The 20,604-nt window shown below is 43.6% G+C and overlaps 1 protein-coding gene across 8 annotated transcripts in view; it reads right to left on the bottom strand.

Moving 5' to 3' along the window:
* Positions 1-411: 411 nt before the first annotated feature.
* Positions 412-20,604, bottom strand: part of MAJIN (membrane anchored junction protein) — an 801,090-nt gene continuing 780,897 nt past the window's right edge. For all 8 annotated transcript variants that reach the window (XM_078660571.1, XM_078660573.1, XM_078660568.1 and 5 more), the window contains one exon: positions 412-798. In XM_078660571.1, the coding sequence (XP_078516697.1) occupies positions 759-798 (40 nt within the window). In that variant the 3' untranslated portion in view covers positions 412-758. The remainder of the gene's footprint in view (positions 799-20,604) is intronic.

The raw sequence follows: 20,604 nt of genomic DNA, 5'->3' as shown, positions 1-20,604 counted from the left end.
CCTAAGGGAGATGGTTGAAAGAACACGTAAACGGGATGGAGGAGTTGCCTCAAAGGGGTGTAACATAGACAATACATCTGCCAAGGCACAGCTGAAAAAGTGCAACAAACGAAGCACTTTGTAACATTGTACACGAGTCATTTCTGAAGAGTCTTATTAACATCATGATAAAGCGTTCCTGTTTCAGATAATCACACTGCAAGCAATGGAATGTGACACGCTTCCCAACTGAAAACCTCTAGCAAATATCCCAAAAAGGTTGCTCTTCAGGTTCACACCTTAACGTAGCATGGTGCCAAGATTCAGCTTTGTTTGAAGTGTGACCTATGTCAACGTCTAATCTCACTCACATAAAACCAACAAACATGTCACAGAATCCAACAGGTCAAAGATTCTAGTCGCATGAAACAGATACAAATGTTTATTAAATGTAACTGGTTCTCTCATTATTTCAACAACTTATTTCATTACAGTTTTTAGTGTACATGACATAAAACTTTCCTTTGCACCTTCTAGAAATGATGGTTCATAGGGGTTTCTCTTTTTGCATGTGAAAGTAAAAATCGATGTAAACTAAAGTTATAAATACACTACTCAACATTTTGAAACTAATGTTGGTTTTCAACTTAAATGTTTACATCTCTTATTTAACAATCTACATTTCGTACCACTGGAAATGTTCATCAGACAGGGATTCAAACATTTAATTTTTCCTCATGTATATGCCTGGCTTTTCCGGCCATGTTGAACATGTTAGATTAATATAATCTTCTTCCGCCAAAAAACTGCCAGAAGGATCTAGAGAAGAAAAAAATTACCTTTCAGGTGACAATTTAAAAAGCCAAATGTGGGTATTTTGTGGATTATGTGCACTAGCAGGGAGAGCTTTTAGGGGTATGAGCAAACAATATGTTTCATGCCAACTTTGAATTGATTTTAGAAAACATAACCATAGAAAGAGAAGAAATAAAAATCCCTTGCAGCAAAGAATCCTGAACTCTGTAATAAGGAAAAAGTTAATTTGTTGTTACAGTCATACTCTTACGTTACAGATTCTACAACACAAAACATTTAGGGCCAGATGTACGATGGGCAAAGTAGCACCTCGCATATTGCGACTCATTTGCGACTCGCAATTTGCGAGGCACTATTTGGCATGTGTTTAACACTGTTTGTGATCGAGGCTCATGAAAATTAATGAGCCTCTCGCAATTCGCGAGCCCATTGGGAAAGACAGGCCCTCCCTGGGATGGTGGTCTGCTGGGCTCAGCAGATCACCATGTCTGTGATTGCTTCTAAATAAAGCAGTTTTGTTTTTAAATGCAGACCGTTTTCCTTAAAGGAAAACGGGATGCATTTAAAACAAAAACAATTAAACGTTTTTGTTTTCATTTTTTAAGGGTAGGTAGTGGGGGACCACTGCCTGCCCTTAACAAATATTTTAAGAGACAGTCACAAAGTGGAAGGGGTCAAAAGTGGAAGGGGTCCCCTTCCAAATTGAGACTGCATAACCAGCCTCTTGAAGAGAGTGGTAATTTGCTAATGTTTTGGGCCCGCAATTGTGTTTGCAAAACATTTATACATGGGGTTGCGGTCACTATTAGGAAGGGAACGCCCCTTCCTAACAGTGACTCGCAATTCTTAAATTGCAAGTCGCAAATAAATTGTGACTCACTTTTTAGGAATTGTACATAGCCCTTTCACATTTTGCATGCGCAAACGGGTCGCAATCCCGTTTGCGTATGCAAAATAGAGTCGTACATCTGGCCCTCTAAATCCAATACGATAAGATAGTACCTGAGACAATATGCAACAGTATGATGTGTGGCACTTTACGCATAAACAAGCAAAGTTAATAGGTCTGGGTTTTGTAATGCTCTGATTACTTACTGGTAATATTCATTACTCTGAGTAATGGTATTCCTCACCACAGCACTTACTAATAAGGCAACAGACCCTGTTAAGTTCCTTGAAAAGCTATAAAATGCTGGTCTTGGCTTTGGGTTGACAAAACCCTGCCCCCAGCACATAGATACAATGAGGAACTAACCCCCTGAAAATCCTGGAATACCAAACCTTTTGATGAAATTTATAAGCTGAGTAAAGAACAAGTGAGGGAGGGCATGTAGGATATGTAGGGTAGTAGCGAGGAAGACCATGACTCGAAGTATTGCAGATTACCGGTAAGTAATCTGAGCATTAACTCCTCATCTGTATTCCTTGTCCCAGTCTGTAATAATGAGGATGCACTCAAGCTATACTCCCTTCCTATAACAGTGCTATAAATAAAGATGACGCAAAGTAATATATGGAACACAATGTTTATTTACTAACTCACTTATTCAAAACCTTCAGACAGAACACTTGAACCAAAAACAGTGGGTTTAGATCATTCCAACTGTAATCTGTAATGTGAATCAAAAGGGCTTGCGGACTTTGGAGACTAACATGTCACCATCACCTAAAGTAGGCCTTTTGGGATACGTTAAAGAGGCCCCAATCGGTCACCGCAGATTGCTCGCTATGCTCCTACTGCTAGCCAAGCACAGAGTCACGATGAACTGGGGTACACGCAAACCCCCCAACATTAAAACCTGGGTTTTAGATGTTACATTCTGTCAGGAGCAACTGAGCATATACTAGGAATTACTACCACAAGCATCCAGGCCCAAAGACATCTGGGAACCATTCCTTGTCTGGCTAGCTGATTTAAATAAGGCCCCTACCCAAGTTGATTCACCTGTTCGTGAAAGTGATCCAACAACATCTAATGAGTAACGAGTAGTCTTAAATTGTATCTACTGTAACGGAAATGTGTCACCTTTCATGTAGAGCCTCTGACAACGCTATGCAAATCATATAGAAATAAGTATGTCGGTTTTCACTATTTCAAATCTAGAATCTCACATTAATGCATGTTCGGACTGTGTTGCCTCTGCTTTGGTTTTGTTTTATCTGTTATGATATAATTGTTTCGTTTTCTTGTATCATCAGGCTATATGCATATGAACAATGATCTTAAGTATTTTTTATAAATGCCAATAAACAAATTAAAAATAAAAGGGCCTGGGGAAACCCATGTGCCAGCATTACATTCATCTTTAAGGGATTCTCTCTGGCATGCTGCCCAAGAGTTAGGCACTCCACTTGATGACATGCACTGAACTGAATTATGCAGGACTAAACCATTCATTTAATGAGCTAACGACACAGTTTGTTTTATAAATCTACTTAAGGTAGCAAAAGATGGTCAAAATGCTTTAATTGAAGAGCCAAAGGTTATGAACAGAAACTGTACCTTTTTGAACTTTGCTGTGCGAGAAACATAGAGTGATAATGGCCAGTGAGCATCTAATAAATTAATATTGGGATGAAGTAGAGGGAAATAATATCCTCATCCAGGTGAAAACTAGACACTAAGGGGCTGATAACGTTGGGCGAACCGACCATCCGACCACCTTTGCAGCAGTCCGATTCTAACTGCCGAGGCCGAAAACTTACACACGCTGTATTACGAGGCAGCTGGCCGAACCGCAGCAATCGGAGTGCTCTCTGTATGGGCTGCGGCAGTCAGACTGGACTTCGCATGGGCCACAACAGTCGGAAATGTTGCCGATAGTAACTCCGAGGCCATCAGAGCTATGGTACCACCACCAAGCATATTACGATGAAACTCCTGTACTGGCAGTTCCTTGTCTGCGGTTTCACAACGGTGCTAGACCGGCGTGCTGCTGCTACCGCAAGGCATCACAACAGTGCAAACTGGATGCAGAAAAAACAACACAGCTGATGGCCATTGCCTAAGTGGACACACCTTCAAATCACAATATATAAAACACACCCCATCACAGACCATGATCCTTGGCCTTTATACTGCAGCACAGCAATTACGAGCAGGATTAGTGGTCACATTAGGCAACCCTTTTCACACAATCCAATCTCACACACTCCATGCACTTTTTTTCTACATATTTCCTTTTTTCACTGCATTTTTCGTTTATGTCCCTCTTACTCACTTTATTTATTTAACATGTCACCGGCCAAAATTCCAAGTTTTTCTGACACCGATTTGACAGTGATGGTGGATGAAATCATTTGAGTAGAGCCACACATTTTTGGAGCCCAAGTCCAACAAACCTCCTTCACTAGGAAGAATGAAATGTGGGACAGGGTAGTCAACAAAGTGAATGCTGTAGTAACCAACCTGCACACAAAGGAGGATATCAGGAAGAGGTAGAACGTAATAAAGGGGAGGGTGAAGAACCTGGTCTCCAGGCAACACCTTGCGGCCCAGAAGACTGGAGGTGGTCCTCCCAGCCCACCAGTAGAACTCACCACAAAGGAGAAGTTGCACGCCATCCTGCATTTTGAGGGCTTGAGAGGAATACCTGGGGGAGTGGAGACTGGTAAGTAACACCACACCAACTGTCACAACATATCAATGTTCTGTTTGCACACATCTCAGCTATCGTGTTTCTCATCCACTTTTCCTGTATGCAGTAGCCAAAGTATCAGAAATGTGTGACTGCCAGTTACAATCAGTAACCCTGCACATACGTTCACATGTATCAACCTCCATCACATCCCACGTGAAGAAATGCTGTCTATAGGTGCATTACCATCAAATCATCATCACAGGACCCATTATATATGCAAATGTCTAACAAAATAGCCCACCACAACTCCATTTTGCAAACAGCTATGTAAAACAAACTAGTTTTGCTACTGTTGGCAAGTGGAAATTGAAACGACAACTACCATGAGGCTCTGTTGCTTGAACACTTAACAGGAGGTACTACTGTTGTTTGTCCTTACTCACTTGTCATCCATGTGACTACTTAGAGGTTCAACTCACAGGCAGTTAACCACTGGTCAAGTGTGGGGTAGGAGAGGTTGAAATTACTATAACTATCATGAGGTCTGTTGTTTTATTTATTTATTTATTTAAAGAGTTTTATATAGCGCTGGCTAGACCCGGAGGTATCAGAGCGCTTTACATGAGAATCAACAATGTAACATAAAAAGTACAACAATTACACAATAAATCCCCCCCCCCCCAAAAAAAAACATAGGCAATACAATTAGGAGAGGAGAGAAAGGAGAGCGAGAAGTAGTGGAGGGGGCCGGGGAGGTGAGAGAGGGAGGAAAAGGGAAGAGACAATACGGAGAGGCGAAAAGAAGTCTGTCTAAAGACCGACTGGGTAGGTGAAGACGAAGGAGGGAATCCACGGCCCATCTCACCTATAGCTAAACCAGGTAGCTCCATTGGGCATCAGACAAAAAAGTTCAGTCTCAGTACATTGAGAGAGGGGAGAAGGAGAGACATAAATAGAGGGAGGATGCGGGAGGAGACGACAGGAGGGACGAAGGAAGTGAAACAATGTGGTATTAACAGTATAACAGAAAAAAATCAACAATTACACATTACATCAAACAATCAGCAATACAGTAGAAGAGGAGAGAAAGGAGAGAGAAAAGGAGTGGGGGGTAGGTGAGGTGAGAGTGTGAGGGTAAGGGAAGAGACAACCGTAGAGACAAGAGGAAGTCTGTCTAAAGACCGACTGGGTAGGTGACGACCTAGGAGGGAATCCACGGTCCATCTCCCCTATAGCTAAACCAGGTAGCTCCATCAGGCATCAGACAAAGAAGTTCGGTCTCAAGTGTCGGGGACAGAGGTTCGCAGAAAAACAGGATGGGAGGGAGATACGGCAGAAAGACGAAGGAAAGTCTGCCCAAAGACCGGCTGGGTAGGTGACGGTCGAGGGGGAAGTCCCAAAAACCATCTCCTCTATAGCTATCAGGCAGCTCCACCGGGCTTTGGCCAAATAGCTAGGTCTCAATGGGAAACATTTAAATAACATGGGGGGAAAAATAGCTGGAGCGTAGAGGGGAGGGAACAGGGCAGGTGAGAAAGGGAGGATAGGGGAAGAGACAACAAGGAGAGACGAAAAGAAATCTGTCTAAAGACCGACTGGGTAGGTGACGACCAAGGAGGGAATCCACGGACCATCTCCACTATAGCTAAACCAGGTAGCTCCATCGGGCATCAGACAAACTAGTTCAGTCTCAATACATTGAGAGAGGAGAGAGGTAGAGATATAAATAGAGGGAGGAAGCGGGAAGAGACGACAAGAGAGACGAAAGGAAGTCTGGCTAAAGACTGACTGGGTAGGTGACATCCAAGGAGGGAAACCCCGACCTGTCACCCCTATAGCTAAACCAGGTAGCTCCATCAGGCTGGACCCGGAGGTTCTTAAAAACTTTCGCCCCATTTCATTGCTTCCAGCCCCAGCAAAGATGCTGGAAATCCATCTTAACCAGCATCTTTCATCCTTTCTGGAAACCTCTGGTCTTTTGGATCATTCGCAGCATGGATTTCGAAAGGCTCACAGCACGGAATCGGCCCTGACTGTGGTGCTCGATAACATCCGCACCACAGTCGATAAGGGTGGGAGTACTTTGCTAATCCTGTTAGATCTCACAGCTGCGTTTGATACCATGTCTCCCCTTGTCTTAACATCTCGACTGTGGGAGATAGGGGTGGAGGGGCCCACTTTAAGTTTGTTGGCCTCCTTCCTGGACCAGAGGGAACAGAGAGTGAAGCTGGGGGAGTTCCTATCTCCATCCCTACCGGTGAAGTGGGGGGTCCCACAAGGGTCGGCGTTAAGCCCGACCCTGTTCAACATCTATGTGACCCCCCTGGCCAGGCTTTTTAGATCTTTTGGGATGGAGGTAGTCTCCTACGCCGACGACACTCAGATCTTGCTGTCTCTCGCCCAGCCTGTTAGCTCTTCTGCCTCCAAGTTTAGACACTGTATGGAGGCAGTCGCGCAATGGATGATTGGCAATTCATTGAGGCTAAACGGCAACAAGACGGAGATCCTTGTGTTCGGCGAGAAGGAAGACATCTGGTCGACGGAATGGTGGCCCGTATCTCTGGGGACTTGTCCGGCTCCAACCCTCGTGGCACGAAATCTGGGGGTCTTGATCGATCCGGCCCTTGACATGGGTCTTCAAGTAAAAAGGACCATCTCCACTTGTTGGGGCATTATCGGAATTTTGCGGAAAATCAAGCATTACCTGTCTGTGCAAGCCCGGAAACAAACTGTGGTAGCACTGATAGTATCTCGGCTTGATTATTGTAATGCCCTATACGCGGGAGCTAATAAAGGCCTGTTGCAAAGACTTCAATCGGTGCAAAATGCAACGGCGAAGTTCGTACTCGAACGACCTAGGAGGTCGTCAGCCACCCTCGCCAGGAAATCCCTGCACTGGCTTCCAATTGATGCCAGGATTTCCTTTAAAGTGCTTTGTCTGGTGTTCCGAGCCCTGAATAGAAAAGAGACTGGAGGAGTAAAAGACCTCTTGATTCCCTATGTCCCCGCCAGGAACCTCCGTTCCTCAATGAAGGTTCTCCTTACAGCTCCCCGAGTGCGAAGAGCTAAGTGGGGAGGCAGAGCCTTTTCCAATCTTGCTCCCAGATGGTGGAATAATGTTCCCTTAGAAATCAGGATGCTGCCTTCAATACAAACTTTTAGAAAGGCCCTGAAGACATGGCTCTTTGTCAAAGCTTACCCCTAGCTCTTTGTTTCTGCCCTCTGTTTTTCTTTTGTAGGTGCCTTGACGCCTTCGGGCAAAGTCGCGCATTATACGTTTTATTTCATTTAATTCATTTCAGGCATCAGACAAAAAAGCTAGCTCTCAAATGACGCAGGAAATGCACAGGTAAACAGGGTGGGGACTAGGGCAAGGACAGGTTAGGGCAAAGGTTAGTAGCAGGAAAGAGGTAAACAGACTTACTAGTGCATTTTGTCTATACTCACTTGTCAGCCATGTGACGACTGATGTTCACCTCACAAGCAATTAACCATTGGTCAAGTATGGGGTAGGAGAGGTTGAAATGACTACAGCTACCATGAAGCCCTGTTGCTTGAACAATTATTGGGAGGCACCACTATTGTTTGTACTCACTCACTTGTCAGCCATGTGACTACTGAGGATCACCTCAGAGGCAGTTAACCATTGGTCAAGTGTGGGGTAGGAGAGGTTGAAATGACTACAGCTACTACAAGGCCCTGTTGCTTGAACACTTAATAGGAAGCACCACTGTTGTTTGTCCTTACTCACTTGTCAGACATGTGACTACTGAGGTTCATCTCAGAGGCAGTTAACATTTGGTCAAGTGTGGGGTAAGAGAGGTTGAAATGACTACAACTACCATGAGACCCTGTTGCTTGAACACTTAACACTTGAACACCTAACACGATGTACTAGTGCAATTTGTCCATCCTCACTTGTCGGTAATGTCACCACTGATCCCCAGGTAATATGTCTGAGCACCTTACACACAATGCTCTGCTCAGGCACATGTCTGCCTACTCAGCCTGAATGGGATGTGTGACTACAGCTCAGCATGTATGGTCTCCATAAATGAAAATAATGAGGCCATGAGTGATACCATTCCAAGTTTGTACCTGAAATATCAGTACCACAGAACTGGACCCTCTCACTTCTATTCTGGATACTGTCTCGCACTACGCCATATGCAACGTTTTGTTTTTTTAATCGCCCCTTCTCTGAACTGGTTCCCATTTGGAACTCGGGCTTTTTAATTCCAACACAATTTCGCACTGCGCCATCACTTCTTCTTCCTTTTTCGCCGTCTGCGCCGAACTCACTGCACCGATGTTTAAGTGCACAGTTTGACATCGTTGCTCCAGCAACTAAGCATGCCAGAAAAGAACGGTCCTTGAGGTGCGAATAGTAAAATGCACCACCTTGTGTGTTTTGTGTTTTAAACATGCCTGGCCACGTAATTACATTGTTTGTTTTCCCTTCTCTCCCTCATTTTTCCCACTAATGTCATTTGTATGTAGCATGAAAGGCAATTGTTTATAATTCCAAGACAAACATGATTTATATAATTGTCCGGAAGATGATGCCATTTATCTTGTTTTTCGGCATCGAAACGTCGTCGACAAAATAGGATCATATGTACTGAATATGCTTGTGAATACTATGTACAATGGTCACTCAAACTACAATAAAGTCTGTTCACTGATCATAAGTATACAGACCGATTTGCTCGCTCTTGCCTATACTTGTTGTTTTGTCTTGTTCACTGTAGGTCACAGGCTGTGCCCCCTTGACATTACTTTCTGATTGTGTGCATCGCCAAAGAAATTCCTGTCCGGCTGGACAAAGGACATAAATACTATTCCAGTTTGTGTCTATTCTTACCCTGATCACCCAAACTACTAGGGCCCACTGTTGTTTGTAATAAGTTAAACGCCCAAGGTCCCTAGTGTACTACCTTCGGGTTCCCTTGTTTCCTATAACTAATTGTTCCAAGTTATGCACTACGCCTCACAGGCCTGGCCCAGTTCCGGCTGTATGGTGCTCAATTTGGAGAAGGCATTCAACACCGTGAAATGACCCTTTATCTTCAATTTTCTGGTCAGATATGGACTGGGCTCCTAGTTTATCAGTCTGGTAAAGCTCCTATACAACAACCCAGTCATGAGGGTTAAGGCGGGACGCATGATATTGCAACCTATAATGGTGTGAAGGGGCACCAGACAAGGTTGCCCTTTCTCTCCCCTTCTCTTTTTTCTGGCCATAGAGCCGATGCTTCATCATAGGGTGTGCTCCTCGTCAGGTCGGCGCTGCAATACCTGACGGGCACCCTATGAGGGTCTCTTTGGCGGAGATCTTTTATTCCATGCCATATTGGTGCAGTGGGAGTGAGGTGCCTAAAAAAGAAGTGTATATGTGTGTGAAGTGGGTCACCCGTCTATGTGCAGATTAAAACAGGAATTAGGAGTCCACTCAAAACAATTTGCCTGGTACGTGGCGGGTCTGCATAGCTTGGGTGACCTGTACCTAGATGGCACACTCATAGCATACGTGGATATTGCGCTAGAGGCTGGAATACCTCCAGGACACCTCCTCATGCATGCATCATGGTTGAACTTACTACAGCGTAGCTGGGGAGACATTACACAGGAACCAGCATCCAATCTAGTGCTCCAATATATACATGTCATGGGTAAGCGCAGGCATCTCACTCGCTGGTGCGCTTCACATTCACACAGCAACAGACCTCGTGCCGTTGCGTACGAAGTGGGAACTTGACTTAGGCCGCCCATGTACAGATGCAGAATGGAAAGTAATTCTGGCAAGTCCCGCCTTGGTCCCTCGCAATGGCAGATTTAAATTGATTCAATACTACATAGTATATCGTGCATACTTAACTCCAGAGAAAATCAACCGCTTCTTTAATAAAAATGATTCGCAATGTCCCAGATGCTCCTGTTACACTATAGATATCGTCCATATGCTGTGGTCTGGGGTCAAATTAGGGCAATATTGGGAGGAAGTGATATAACAGTCACTTGCACAGACAGATACCTTGCGAACACATGGGAAAACATGTATATTAGGATTGTTCACACGAAACATGCAGCACAGAGCCACTAGTGGCTTTATAGACCTGGGGTTGGTGGTATCTAAGAGGCTGATAATGAAACGGTGGAAATCCAAAGACCCGCCACCGCTAATAGCTTGGGCCGGGCCTGCTCTTTACTTAACTGGGCAAGGGCAGCGACGGTATCCCTCTGGAGGGAGGACACCTTGGGGCTGCATAAATTTCCCATTGCCAATAGTTGGAACTCGATCTTAGTGCCCTTATAAATGACTATATCCCCTGACCCGGTAGAAGATCACTCTCAGACAGAAGACCAGGAGGGTAGCTGAGAGAACTGGGAAAAGGCTGAATCGGATGAAATAAAAAGGGATGATATGCTGTGTGTATGCATATGTGTATGTATTCACACTTAATGGAATGTCAGGATATTGTAATGAGGATTTTACTGCAATTGAGAGGAGGGAGGTGGGTGTCTTGGGGTGGGGAGGGTGGGGGTGGCTACTGAGTACGTAATTGCCTGAAGTTGGGTAACGTTCTTTATTGATGATGGGTTATAAATTGCATGTTCTTTCATAATATGTTTGATGCTGGTGATAATAACATCTTGTAGCTGCTCACATGTACACAATTGACATATTGAGGGGTATGAGCATTGGGCTCAGCCAAGTACTCCGTGAGTAAACATGTACACAACGATTATATGATTGAGCCTATAAATGTTATTGGATTTATGGCACTTATAGAGATGCAGTCGATTTACGCAGATGGACTGTTGCATATGAATGTTTATATATGTACACTGTAGTAATAGTAAAAGCTGTAGGGACTGCTGAGGGGACTCTCCGGAGTGAGACTGGGACTCATGCGGCATTTATGTATGTGGTATACAAGCGAAATGTGACTTTTTTTACTGCCAAAAATCAATAAACAGATCAGACAAAAAAAATGTATGTTCATGAAGCATTTCAACACTGATCAAAAATCACTGTAAGCATGATATTATCAATGAAGAATTTAAAATGAACATAAAAGGTGTCTGTGTCTTTTTATACACTCTCAGGCGATATAACAAACCCCTAGAGAGCGAGCACACTGCCAGCGGAAGACCAAAGCTTCAGCCTTAGGAAATTCTTACAAACAGTGATGAAAATTCTGGTATTCATGTATTCCAAGACCCTAGAAATGTAGGGTCAGTTTACCAGTTCATTTGGAGGGTGACTGCTGCACTCCCTTCAAACCCACCTCATCCTCAAAATTCAGGTTGGTGGGGCCCATGGGGCCATTACAAGCCAAAAAGGCCCATAGAGCATTACAGTGTGCTCTCATTCGGGAAATAGTGAATATTTTATGGGCAGCTCTCCCGCTGTTCGGGAGAGCCGCTTTACTTTTTATTGCAGGACCCCACATTGGGGCAGTGCCAAGAACTCACTCCAGTGATGTCCAGATGCCTCTCAAACTGGGCGGCTTTCTCCTTGCTGCTAGCAATCTCCTCTCTTCAGGCACCGTGGGTGGGGGGTATTGTGGTGGTGGTGGCTGCCCCGCACCCACCAGGCATGGGCACGGGAAGCGGGGTTAAGGCCAGTGTCATTGGGGTGCAATGGTGCTCTACCTTCTTCGTGTCAGGAGTTAGGGTCCTGGGCCCCCTTAATTGAATAACTGACCCGGGGGATGAAGTCCCTGGGTAATGGAGAGCTATGAGGTGGTACACAGGCACCCCCTGAGCTCCTTAACAAATAATGCACTTGCGCCGAAACCTAGGCACTGATTATGGAAGGAAACAGTGGTGGAACTCCACATGCTCTCTTTTTCCTCATGTGGGTTCAAAGGTAAAATGCTTTAAAACACCATAACTTAGGCTCTGATGGGATGATTTCAACCATTTTGTGCTCAGTTTATACTCCTGATGGCAGGCTCCAGCCACCAGGAACATGTTCAGTAGGATTCCTGGCCTTACGTGGGTGCACTGTCCTTAGGGGTGTAAAGGAACCAGCTTGCCTGGTCTTGGAGAGACCCACTGGGCCTGGGGTCAACTGTGGGCAGAGTCCTAGAGCAGCATATTACAGTGCTCCATACATTCATACATTAATCATGCTCATTGTGTGATAACAATATTAATTTGTGTGCACTGCACTACCGAAAGTGATGGTAGGTGGCTGCATTTACTCGTAGTGATAGCCACACATATATAACCACTATAATCAATGTATTTGCTCATAATAATAGTACCCTGTTGGCCGCCATCTTTTTTCTCTTTATGTTGAAATGATTTGTACCTAGACCCAAGACCCTCAAATTATTTCATTATAAAATGCATTGCAAGTTTCAAGGTTTCCCACCTCAAAAGGTGTTTATCAAAGAGCCATCTTTAGCTAGAAAAGTCTTATAGTTTATCGTGGGGAACTGTTAGATTAGACAGTCTAATTGAAACTTGGCCGTGGACATGCAATGCACGGGGATGGGAGAGAGTCTCCTGTACCAGACAGACCGAATTGTTGCTAAGTTAAAGGCTGTGCAGCTGTATTCCTATTTGTTTAAGGCTGGGAACTCATGTAGTAGACTTGCTCCCAAAGAATATCGTATCCTGATTGGACCATCCAGAGGGAGTTAATAGGATGAAGCTTCCAGAACATTCTATTGCGTTTTAATTGTGTGTTCCTTAGAATAGAGTGGCAGATCCTGCCCTGTCTTCGCTGAGAGAAGACCTTTATCAAGCTATGCTGATTTCCCCTTACCCAGGGTGTTGGGCTTCATCCTTTACACTCGAGCTATCCCCTGAACCTTAACTTAGTTGGTTTGATGCTGACACTTTCTCCATTGAAACTTTCCCTTGCCGCTTTCGATGCTTTAATTAGAATAGGGAAATTCCTTTATGGAAGAAATGTCGTGTATTTCTATAGGTTCTGATTCGATCCCCCTATTCCTGACCCTATTCTGGTTAAACTTACTAGCTAGTTAACTAACAGTCAGCCCATGAGGCAAGAAATCCCCCATGATGCAGATACCGTTATCTGACGCAGTCACACTACGGCACAGGAACGTGTTATCTGATTAGGTCATAACGCTTGAGATCTAATTAGACAAGCGATATTCCTCCAGCCCCTGATAAGGCATACGACGTTCTCATAACAAATCAAACCTATGACAACCTGGATAATCCGTGCGGCCATTGTTTTGATTTCACAGAGAACTTTAGTAAAGAATGTGCTAACGAGCAAGTCGTATGACATCTTTATTGACGTACCTATGTCCATCCTTACGTCAATCTCGGCACCTTTAAGGTATAAATATTGCCGACCTTGCCCTATGCAAACACACGCGTGGTGACAAGACGGAGCAGCCATACTTGCCGAAGCCGAGAGCAGAAGCAGACCCCGCAGGCAGCAGCCCCGCCTTCCTGACGCGCTGAGAGACGCGCTGCTATCTCAAGCCGAGAGACCCAGCACCGGCGCTTCTGGGCAGCCCTCGCAGGCAGCCTGGAATATCGAGAGCAGAGAAAGAGATACCATTCCTCATTCATCCTAAATTCCAGGTACAGAACTGAATAACCCCTCCTAGAGAATTCTTTAGTTATTCACTTGGCAAAAACAAACTTAACTTAAACTGTAACTTTCTATTCCCGCCCACGCATTAGACTTAGGTCAGGTACACGGGGTAGGCGTATTTAGAAACACCAGTTGAGTACGTTTAGTCAAATGTATATGTGTATGTAAATATATTTTAATCATTTTAAACATCATATGGCTCAGAAACCATATCAATGTTTTTACAGTATTATTTTATACTATTGCTTCTAATGTATGCACTTTACTTAACTATAAGTATCGCAATAATATCGATCCATTTCTCTTGTACGAGAAAAGAGACTGATCAATAAATAACATCTTTTATTGAACACGCCCGTCTCTTCCTTTTCTCTACATTCTGATGAGACTAAGAATGCACGTACTGACTGAGTAAAATAATTGCCTTGTGCTCACACGACTCTCGAGATTGACTCTTGATTAGGGGAGAGCAAAGTTGTCATGTTCTATGGTTGTCAGAAACTAAATCCCTTCTTGTCTAATCAGGGGAGTTCATCCTTCCTTGAACATTCGAGAAAGTTTCTAGCGAACTCTGAGCTTAGCTGGCAAACCCAAAAATTAAGTCTAGTTTCGACAGTAGTAGACCTAGTTAACGTCTGGCCTAGGCCTTTACTGCTGTAGGTACTATTCCAATGCGCAGAGCCTATTGGGAAAATAGGAGCTACACTACATGGCGCCCAACGTGTTTGGAAAGGGCGATAAAACTAACGTAAGTCATTTAGAGTAACTCAGTCGTGCTTTCTCACTCAGACCCCTTTTCCCAAATACTCCAAAGACGTCTGGAGTGGGTGAAAGGTTATTATATCCTCCAAAACCTCGCAGGAGGGAACTCCTATGTATGGTTCTTGGTCTAGTCAACGTTGAAGGATAAAACAGTTCCAAAATATTGTGCATCTAATCTTTGTTCCATAAAGAAACCTGATCTGCAAACAAACATAATACCATCCTGTCTGTAAAATGGCAGAGAGTGATGATGAAAGAGAGGCAGTTAGATTAGCAACTGAACTCGCAGATGCTGATGCTACCATGCAAACAGCAGACCCGGATATAATACTCATCCAGGTCGCCAAAAGGAGATCTATAACCTTAAAACTTATAGAAAATGGACTGACACCTAGAGGTGGCACAGTCATATTCGTAATTGAGGCACACGAATATCGGCAGACAGAGGTATACTATACATGGATACATTTTCCAGCAGCAAATGCTGTAACAAAGTACTTCCACTATTACAAAGTAGAGGAACCTCCTGAAACGTACACTCCTTTCGAGGAGGTGGAAGTACCACTCAAATTCCAAGAGCATTTGCTCTTATTTGATGGCGCCCTAAAACATAATAATCACATTACAAGGCTCGGTCCTTTAGGAAGACCAGGAGCAACGTGGCCGGTCTTAGCCGGATACACACCACATCCAGACATCGACGAGATGACTGCACCAGAGCTATTAATACAGCTAAAACAACTACTAAAAATTCACAGACAATTAGTTCAGTATGTAATGCGGACTTCAACAATTCAGCCAGCGATTAAAATTCCACAGCTGACCCCTCACCAGGGGAACACAAATAAAATCACACCACAGAACATCCAATCCTGCCTAGGTAAAGTTCCAGCTAAACGGGAACAGATACCATTCTGGTTGGCACAGAAAATCACCCAAATAGAGGCGGTGTTTCCTGACACCACCCCATTAGAAAAGCACAGGATTCTGACTATATGTCTCCCAATGGGAATCGCACCACACATTGAGGACTGTGACACTTGGGGTACAGTCTTTGCTTCAATCTACACAAAAACGCACGGTGTTCCATCCATTTCGGTAATACCAGATGTGCTAAAACAAATTCAAGATGAATACGGTCCAGAACCAGCTTTAACTCTTGGTATGAAATTACTGAAAGACTTCAAGCAGGTCTCGGCTATATTATTAGCCAATATAAAAGGTGAAGCAGCAAACGTGGCGATCCGCCAGAGGTTAAAAGAGACAGATATAGCAGACCAACCAGCTGAAATTGCCAGAATCATAGAAAAATCCTATGAAGAACTAGGCAGAGATAGTCTAGGTGGAATACCAGTAAAACCGCAACTGACTACAAGTCCAGAAAAAATATTTTTTAATAATAATTCACCAAAAAAGAACTGGGATGGAAATAAACAATCCAATCCTAAAGAAAAGAAATTCCAGTCCAGAGGAAGGTCTCCTAGGCGAAGAGAGAAATCTCCAAACCCGAGACAAAGGTCACCTCAGAGTGAACCCTCTGGGAATAGATATAACCTTAGAAATAGGGATAATATTAAAAAACCTGATAGATATCAAGACATTGATACACGTCCGTCTCAATCTTTTCAGAATTCCTCGCAGAAATCGGAAAGAAGAGGACGATCAGAAGAGCACGCCAAGTCCAAAGACAAGGAACCTGCTCAACTGAAAAAGAAATCACAATTTCCAAAAAAGAAGGTAGCCAGTATCAAGGTAGTTAACAATGCCGAGAATACTGAGGACACAACTGAAAAACGGAGAATGGGCTCAGACAATGCTAGACAGCGCAGCAGAGGTGAGCATAGCTCGCAAAGTCCTTATGAATCATCTGGAGACAGTGGACACGAATGAATACCTTCAAGTGGAAACTGCAGATACCAGAGTTAGCAAGCCCCACAAAATATACGAGATAACATTACGTATAGAGGGAGATAAGACTAGGAAAATAAGGGGACTATTTTGGGATAACCTATCCAAAGGCTATGACATCCTTCTAGCTGAAAAAGACTGGCCACCGGAGTTTGTCAGGGAGTGCCCTCATGGCGAAGAAGTAATTATGCCTGCCTTCTCGAATCAAATACCGATTCATAAAAAATACACACTTGCTAGAAAGTGGGCAGTGGCCTTAGCACCTGCTTTATATAAAAATCATGTAGGATGGGATGAGGATTCTCCTCCTCACAAAATCCAGTTAAAATCACAACCTACTGCACAAAGGCAGTACCCAATTAAGCAAGAAGCTAAAAAACAAGTAAATGAAATACTAGATCAGCTAGAATACCAGGGGGTGATTGAAACTTGCACCTCACAAATGAACAATCCTTTGTTTCCGGTCTCCAAACCAGACAATTCATATCGCCTAGTTTTGGATTACCGACACCTTAACACATGTTGCAAAACTTTTGCAGTGCAAAACTCACACAGTGCTGCACTAATGAATAACATAGTGCGCAAAAAATACAAAACAACCTTGGACATCTCCAACGGATTCTTTTGTCAAAACATAGCACCAGAGAGCAGATATTTAACAGCTTTCTCAGTAAATGGCACTCAAAAACAATTCTGTCGGTTAGCCCAGGGGTACAAGAACAGCCCGGGGGTATTCTCAGCGAGAGTAACAGAATTACTACAACTATATGATGATGAAGCATTATCTTATGTCGATGACATTTACTTAACAGATGATGACTTGGAAACTCACTTGAAAAGAGTGAACACCATAATACTTGGTTTCGCTGCAGAGGGTTACAAATTCAACTTCAAAAAGTCCAGAATTGCCCATCTGACGGTCCTATTCTTAGGATATGAGTTATCAAGTGAAGGCAAAAGCCTGGCAGACAATTTCCTAGAGAAATGTGCCGTAATCCAAGCTCCTAAAACACTAAAAAACCTACAGTCAATTCTAGGCTTCCTAAATTTCGGAAGAACTTACATTGCAAATTACGCAGAAAGGGTCAAACCCCTTTACGATCTAATTAAACCAGACTTTAAAAGATCCAGTTGGACTCAAGCACACACAGAAATTTTGAGATCCTTACAAACAGACATGCTAATTAAAACAAAATTAGAAACCTGTGATAATACACGCAACCTTGTGATCCGAGTCATCCCAGGGAGATGCGGATTCACATACCTAACCTCTAATGAGGGAGATAAGGTACCAATTGCATTCAAATCACATTTGTACACAAAAGCTGAACAGAGATTCAGCAACAAAGGAAAAATTGTTCAAGCAGTTCAAACCGCAATAGCTAGAGAAAAAGACATAGCTGACGGTAGACATATCACAGTCAGAACAGCAGAATCAGCCTTTGAGGCATTAACAACACCGTGTAATTTACCAACAACAACATTGGATCCAGAATGGTTACAATGGGTAAATTCAATCACAACGGACAAAGTATATTACTTCTTTGATCCAGAACTAGAAGAATTGAAAAATCTAAAATATGAAAAAACGTATCCTCTGCCAATCGACATTCTGCCTCTACGACATTACGCCTGTGTAATCTATACAGACGGACATGCTCAACCCTCCGTTTGGGGAGAACATGCATACAATCCCACATGTGAGATTACAAAAGAAGTGTGGCGCGGAGGTAAACTAAGACCTCTATTAACAAAATCACACTCAGTAGAAACTAATTCAGAACTACAAACTGAAATAATAGCTTTGAAAATGGCGCTAGATAATGCGGATCGCGAATTCCCGACACTTATAGTGTCAGATTCATATTTCTGCGTCAAAGCATATAACAAGGATTTGCAGAAATGGATTCAGAACGGTTACAAAGATGACACAGATGCACCAATAAAGCAGAGACTGCTCTGGGAACAAGTAGCTCTTTTGAAAAAAGAACTACCAAAGACTCACGTGACACACTCACTGAGTCACCAGCGTGATGGCGTTCACGTTGTAGGGAATTCATTGGCTGAAACAGCCGCAGCGGCAGCCAGTAAACCGGCTCCCGTAGATCGAAAAAAGCGTACATTAAAATACATTGACGGCGAAACATTGCTGGCGGTGAAAACGTCATCAAAAGGCGACTGCTCAGCGTTACCGATCAACTATCCACTCAATTATACATACATAATCGATGCAAACTCCGTCCCTTTTGCTCGAATCCCTGGAGTGGGGGATAGAGTGATTCCAAACATGGACAGGAGAAACTTGTTAATCGCAGATGCACACATGGGCGAGGGTCTCAGACACCTTAAATTAAAAGATTCTCTGGAAGAATTACAATCACGGTACTGGTGGCCAGGCATGAGCCTGCACTACACCATGTTTGTAAAAAACTGCCCAAACTGCAACAGAGATCGCAGTGGGGAGAGAAGCAGTTTAATACCTCGTCGTATCAAGGCAGATAATATTACCAACAAAAAGAATGGCTTGCGATTAACATACACAGGCTAGTTCCACTTATAATGTAGATCCACAGCACTCGGCTGACGTCCGGACTGTTATACAAGATTTGCGAGTCTAAATGGCATATACGCTAAGAGCATGCTACGTTCGACCATTTTTTTTTCACTCAGGCAAACCAGCCTGGGGGGGGAAAGAATGGCCAAATGAGCACAGCCCAGCGGGAATCTTCTCACTTCCTTCCTGAGGGTATGGGATGGTGTAAAGAAAAAACCAAGGCAGAAAGCAATCTATAATGGAAAGGACATTAGGTTCGGGAGCTGGGTGGGTCAAACATCTAATAAGTGTCCAACGTAGTCTAAATAACTTGCCAAGAAATTCTCTGAAGGGATTCAGTCCGTACGAATTATTATTCGGAACTAGGATGTTGATCTCTGACCTTGATAGTCAGACTTCAGTGGTAACAGAAAAGAGCTTTGATGTCAAAGACCGTTTGGCTATTTTGCAGGACTTAAACAAAACAAGAAAAGACCTGAGCAACATACAGTTGAAAGAACAGCCAACGACCACTGAAGAATCACCACCTGTCCCAGCAAGACCTGTCTGGATTCCAAAAGTCGGGGATCTAGTCAGGGAGAAGATCGCGGTAAAGAAGGAATTTGGGCCTTCTTACAGAAAAGCAGTTCCTGTATTGTCTGTCAACGGGACAAGATCAGTTGTACTACCGCCACTTGCTGGAAAAAAGGAGAACCGAGTTGTATCCATCGACCTGGTAAAACCACAACATGTGGCCGATAACCAACAGTAGGCCAAGTGGACTCCCAATAAGTAGCAGAACACCAAGGTTTGCTACCAGTACAGAGGTCCTATCAAAGAGGCTCATCACATTCGAAACGCCTACAGAAGAACAACAAGGACTATGCAACAATGCAATAGAACTTAGACCTCTGAAAACCCAAATAAAGACATTTAGCAGAGACACACCAATCTATACAGAAGTACCAAGTGAAAATGCGAGAAACAAAAATCCTGAACCAATTGGAACAATTGACAGAACTGCATCCGGTTACTTCATCAACTTCGATGATTCCTCTGAAGGCTTCAGCGAACAAAAGACACAGCCATCATCAAAATCCTTTAAAGACAAAGCGAAGGAACCTTTGAAACAACTGAAAGAAACATATCTGGTTTCTCCATGGATTGAATTTTGGGTGGGTTTTGGTGCATTTATCCTCACACTTTGGCTCATCATGGTATTTACCTTGGGACGCTTCATTGAGGGAAAATATGCTAAAATGGACACAGCAAGTCAGAACATCAACTTGGTCCTCAAACCACACACATCTTCACACGTCGAGAAAAGAGAACTTTCTTCAGAACTTTCTTCAGCCAACTTCACAGCAATTCCAATATCTGGTGGGGTAGCCTGGGACAACACTGACTATGAAATGTATGGTCCGGTCGAGATC

Source organism: Lissotriton helveticus, chromosome 9, assembly GCF_964261635.1.
Source record: "Lissotriton helveticus chromosome 9, aLisHel1.1, whole genome shotgun sequence".
In the NCBI taxonomy this organism is placed as follows: domain Eukaryota; kingdom Metazoa; phylum Chordata; class Amphibia; order Caudata; family Salamandridae; genus Lissotriton; species Lissotriton helveticus.
Note: the sequence above shows the minus strand (reverse complement) of the source record. Positions and strands in the feature narration are given on the sequence as shown.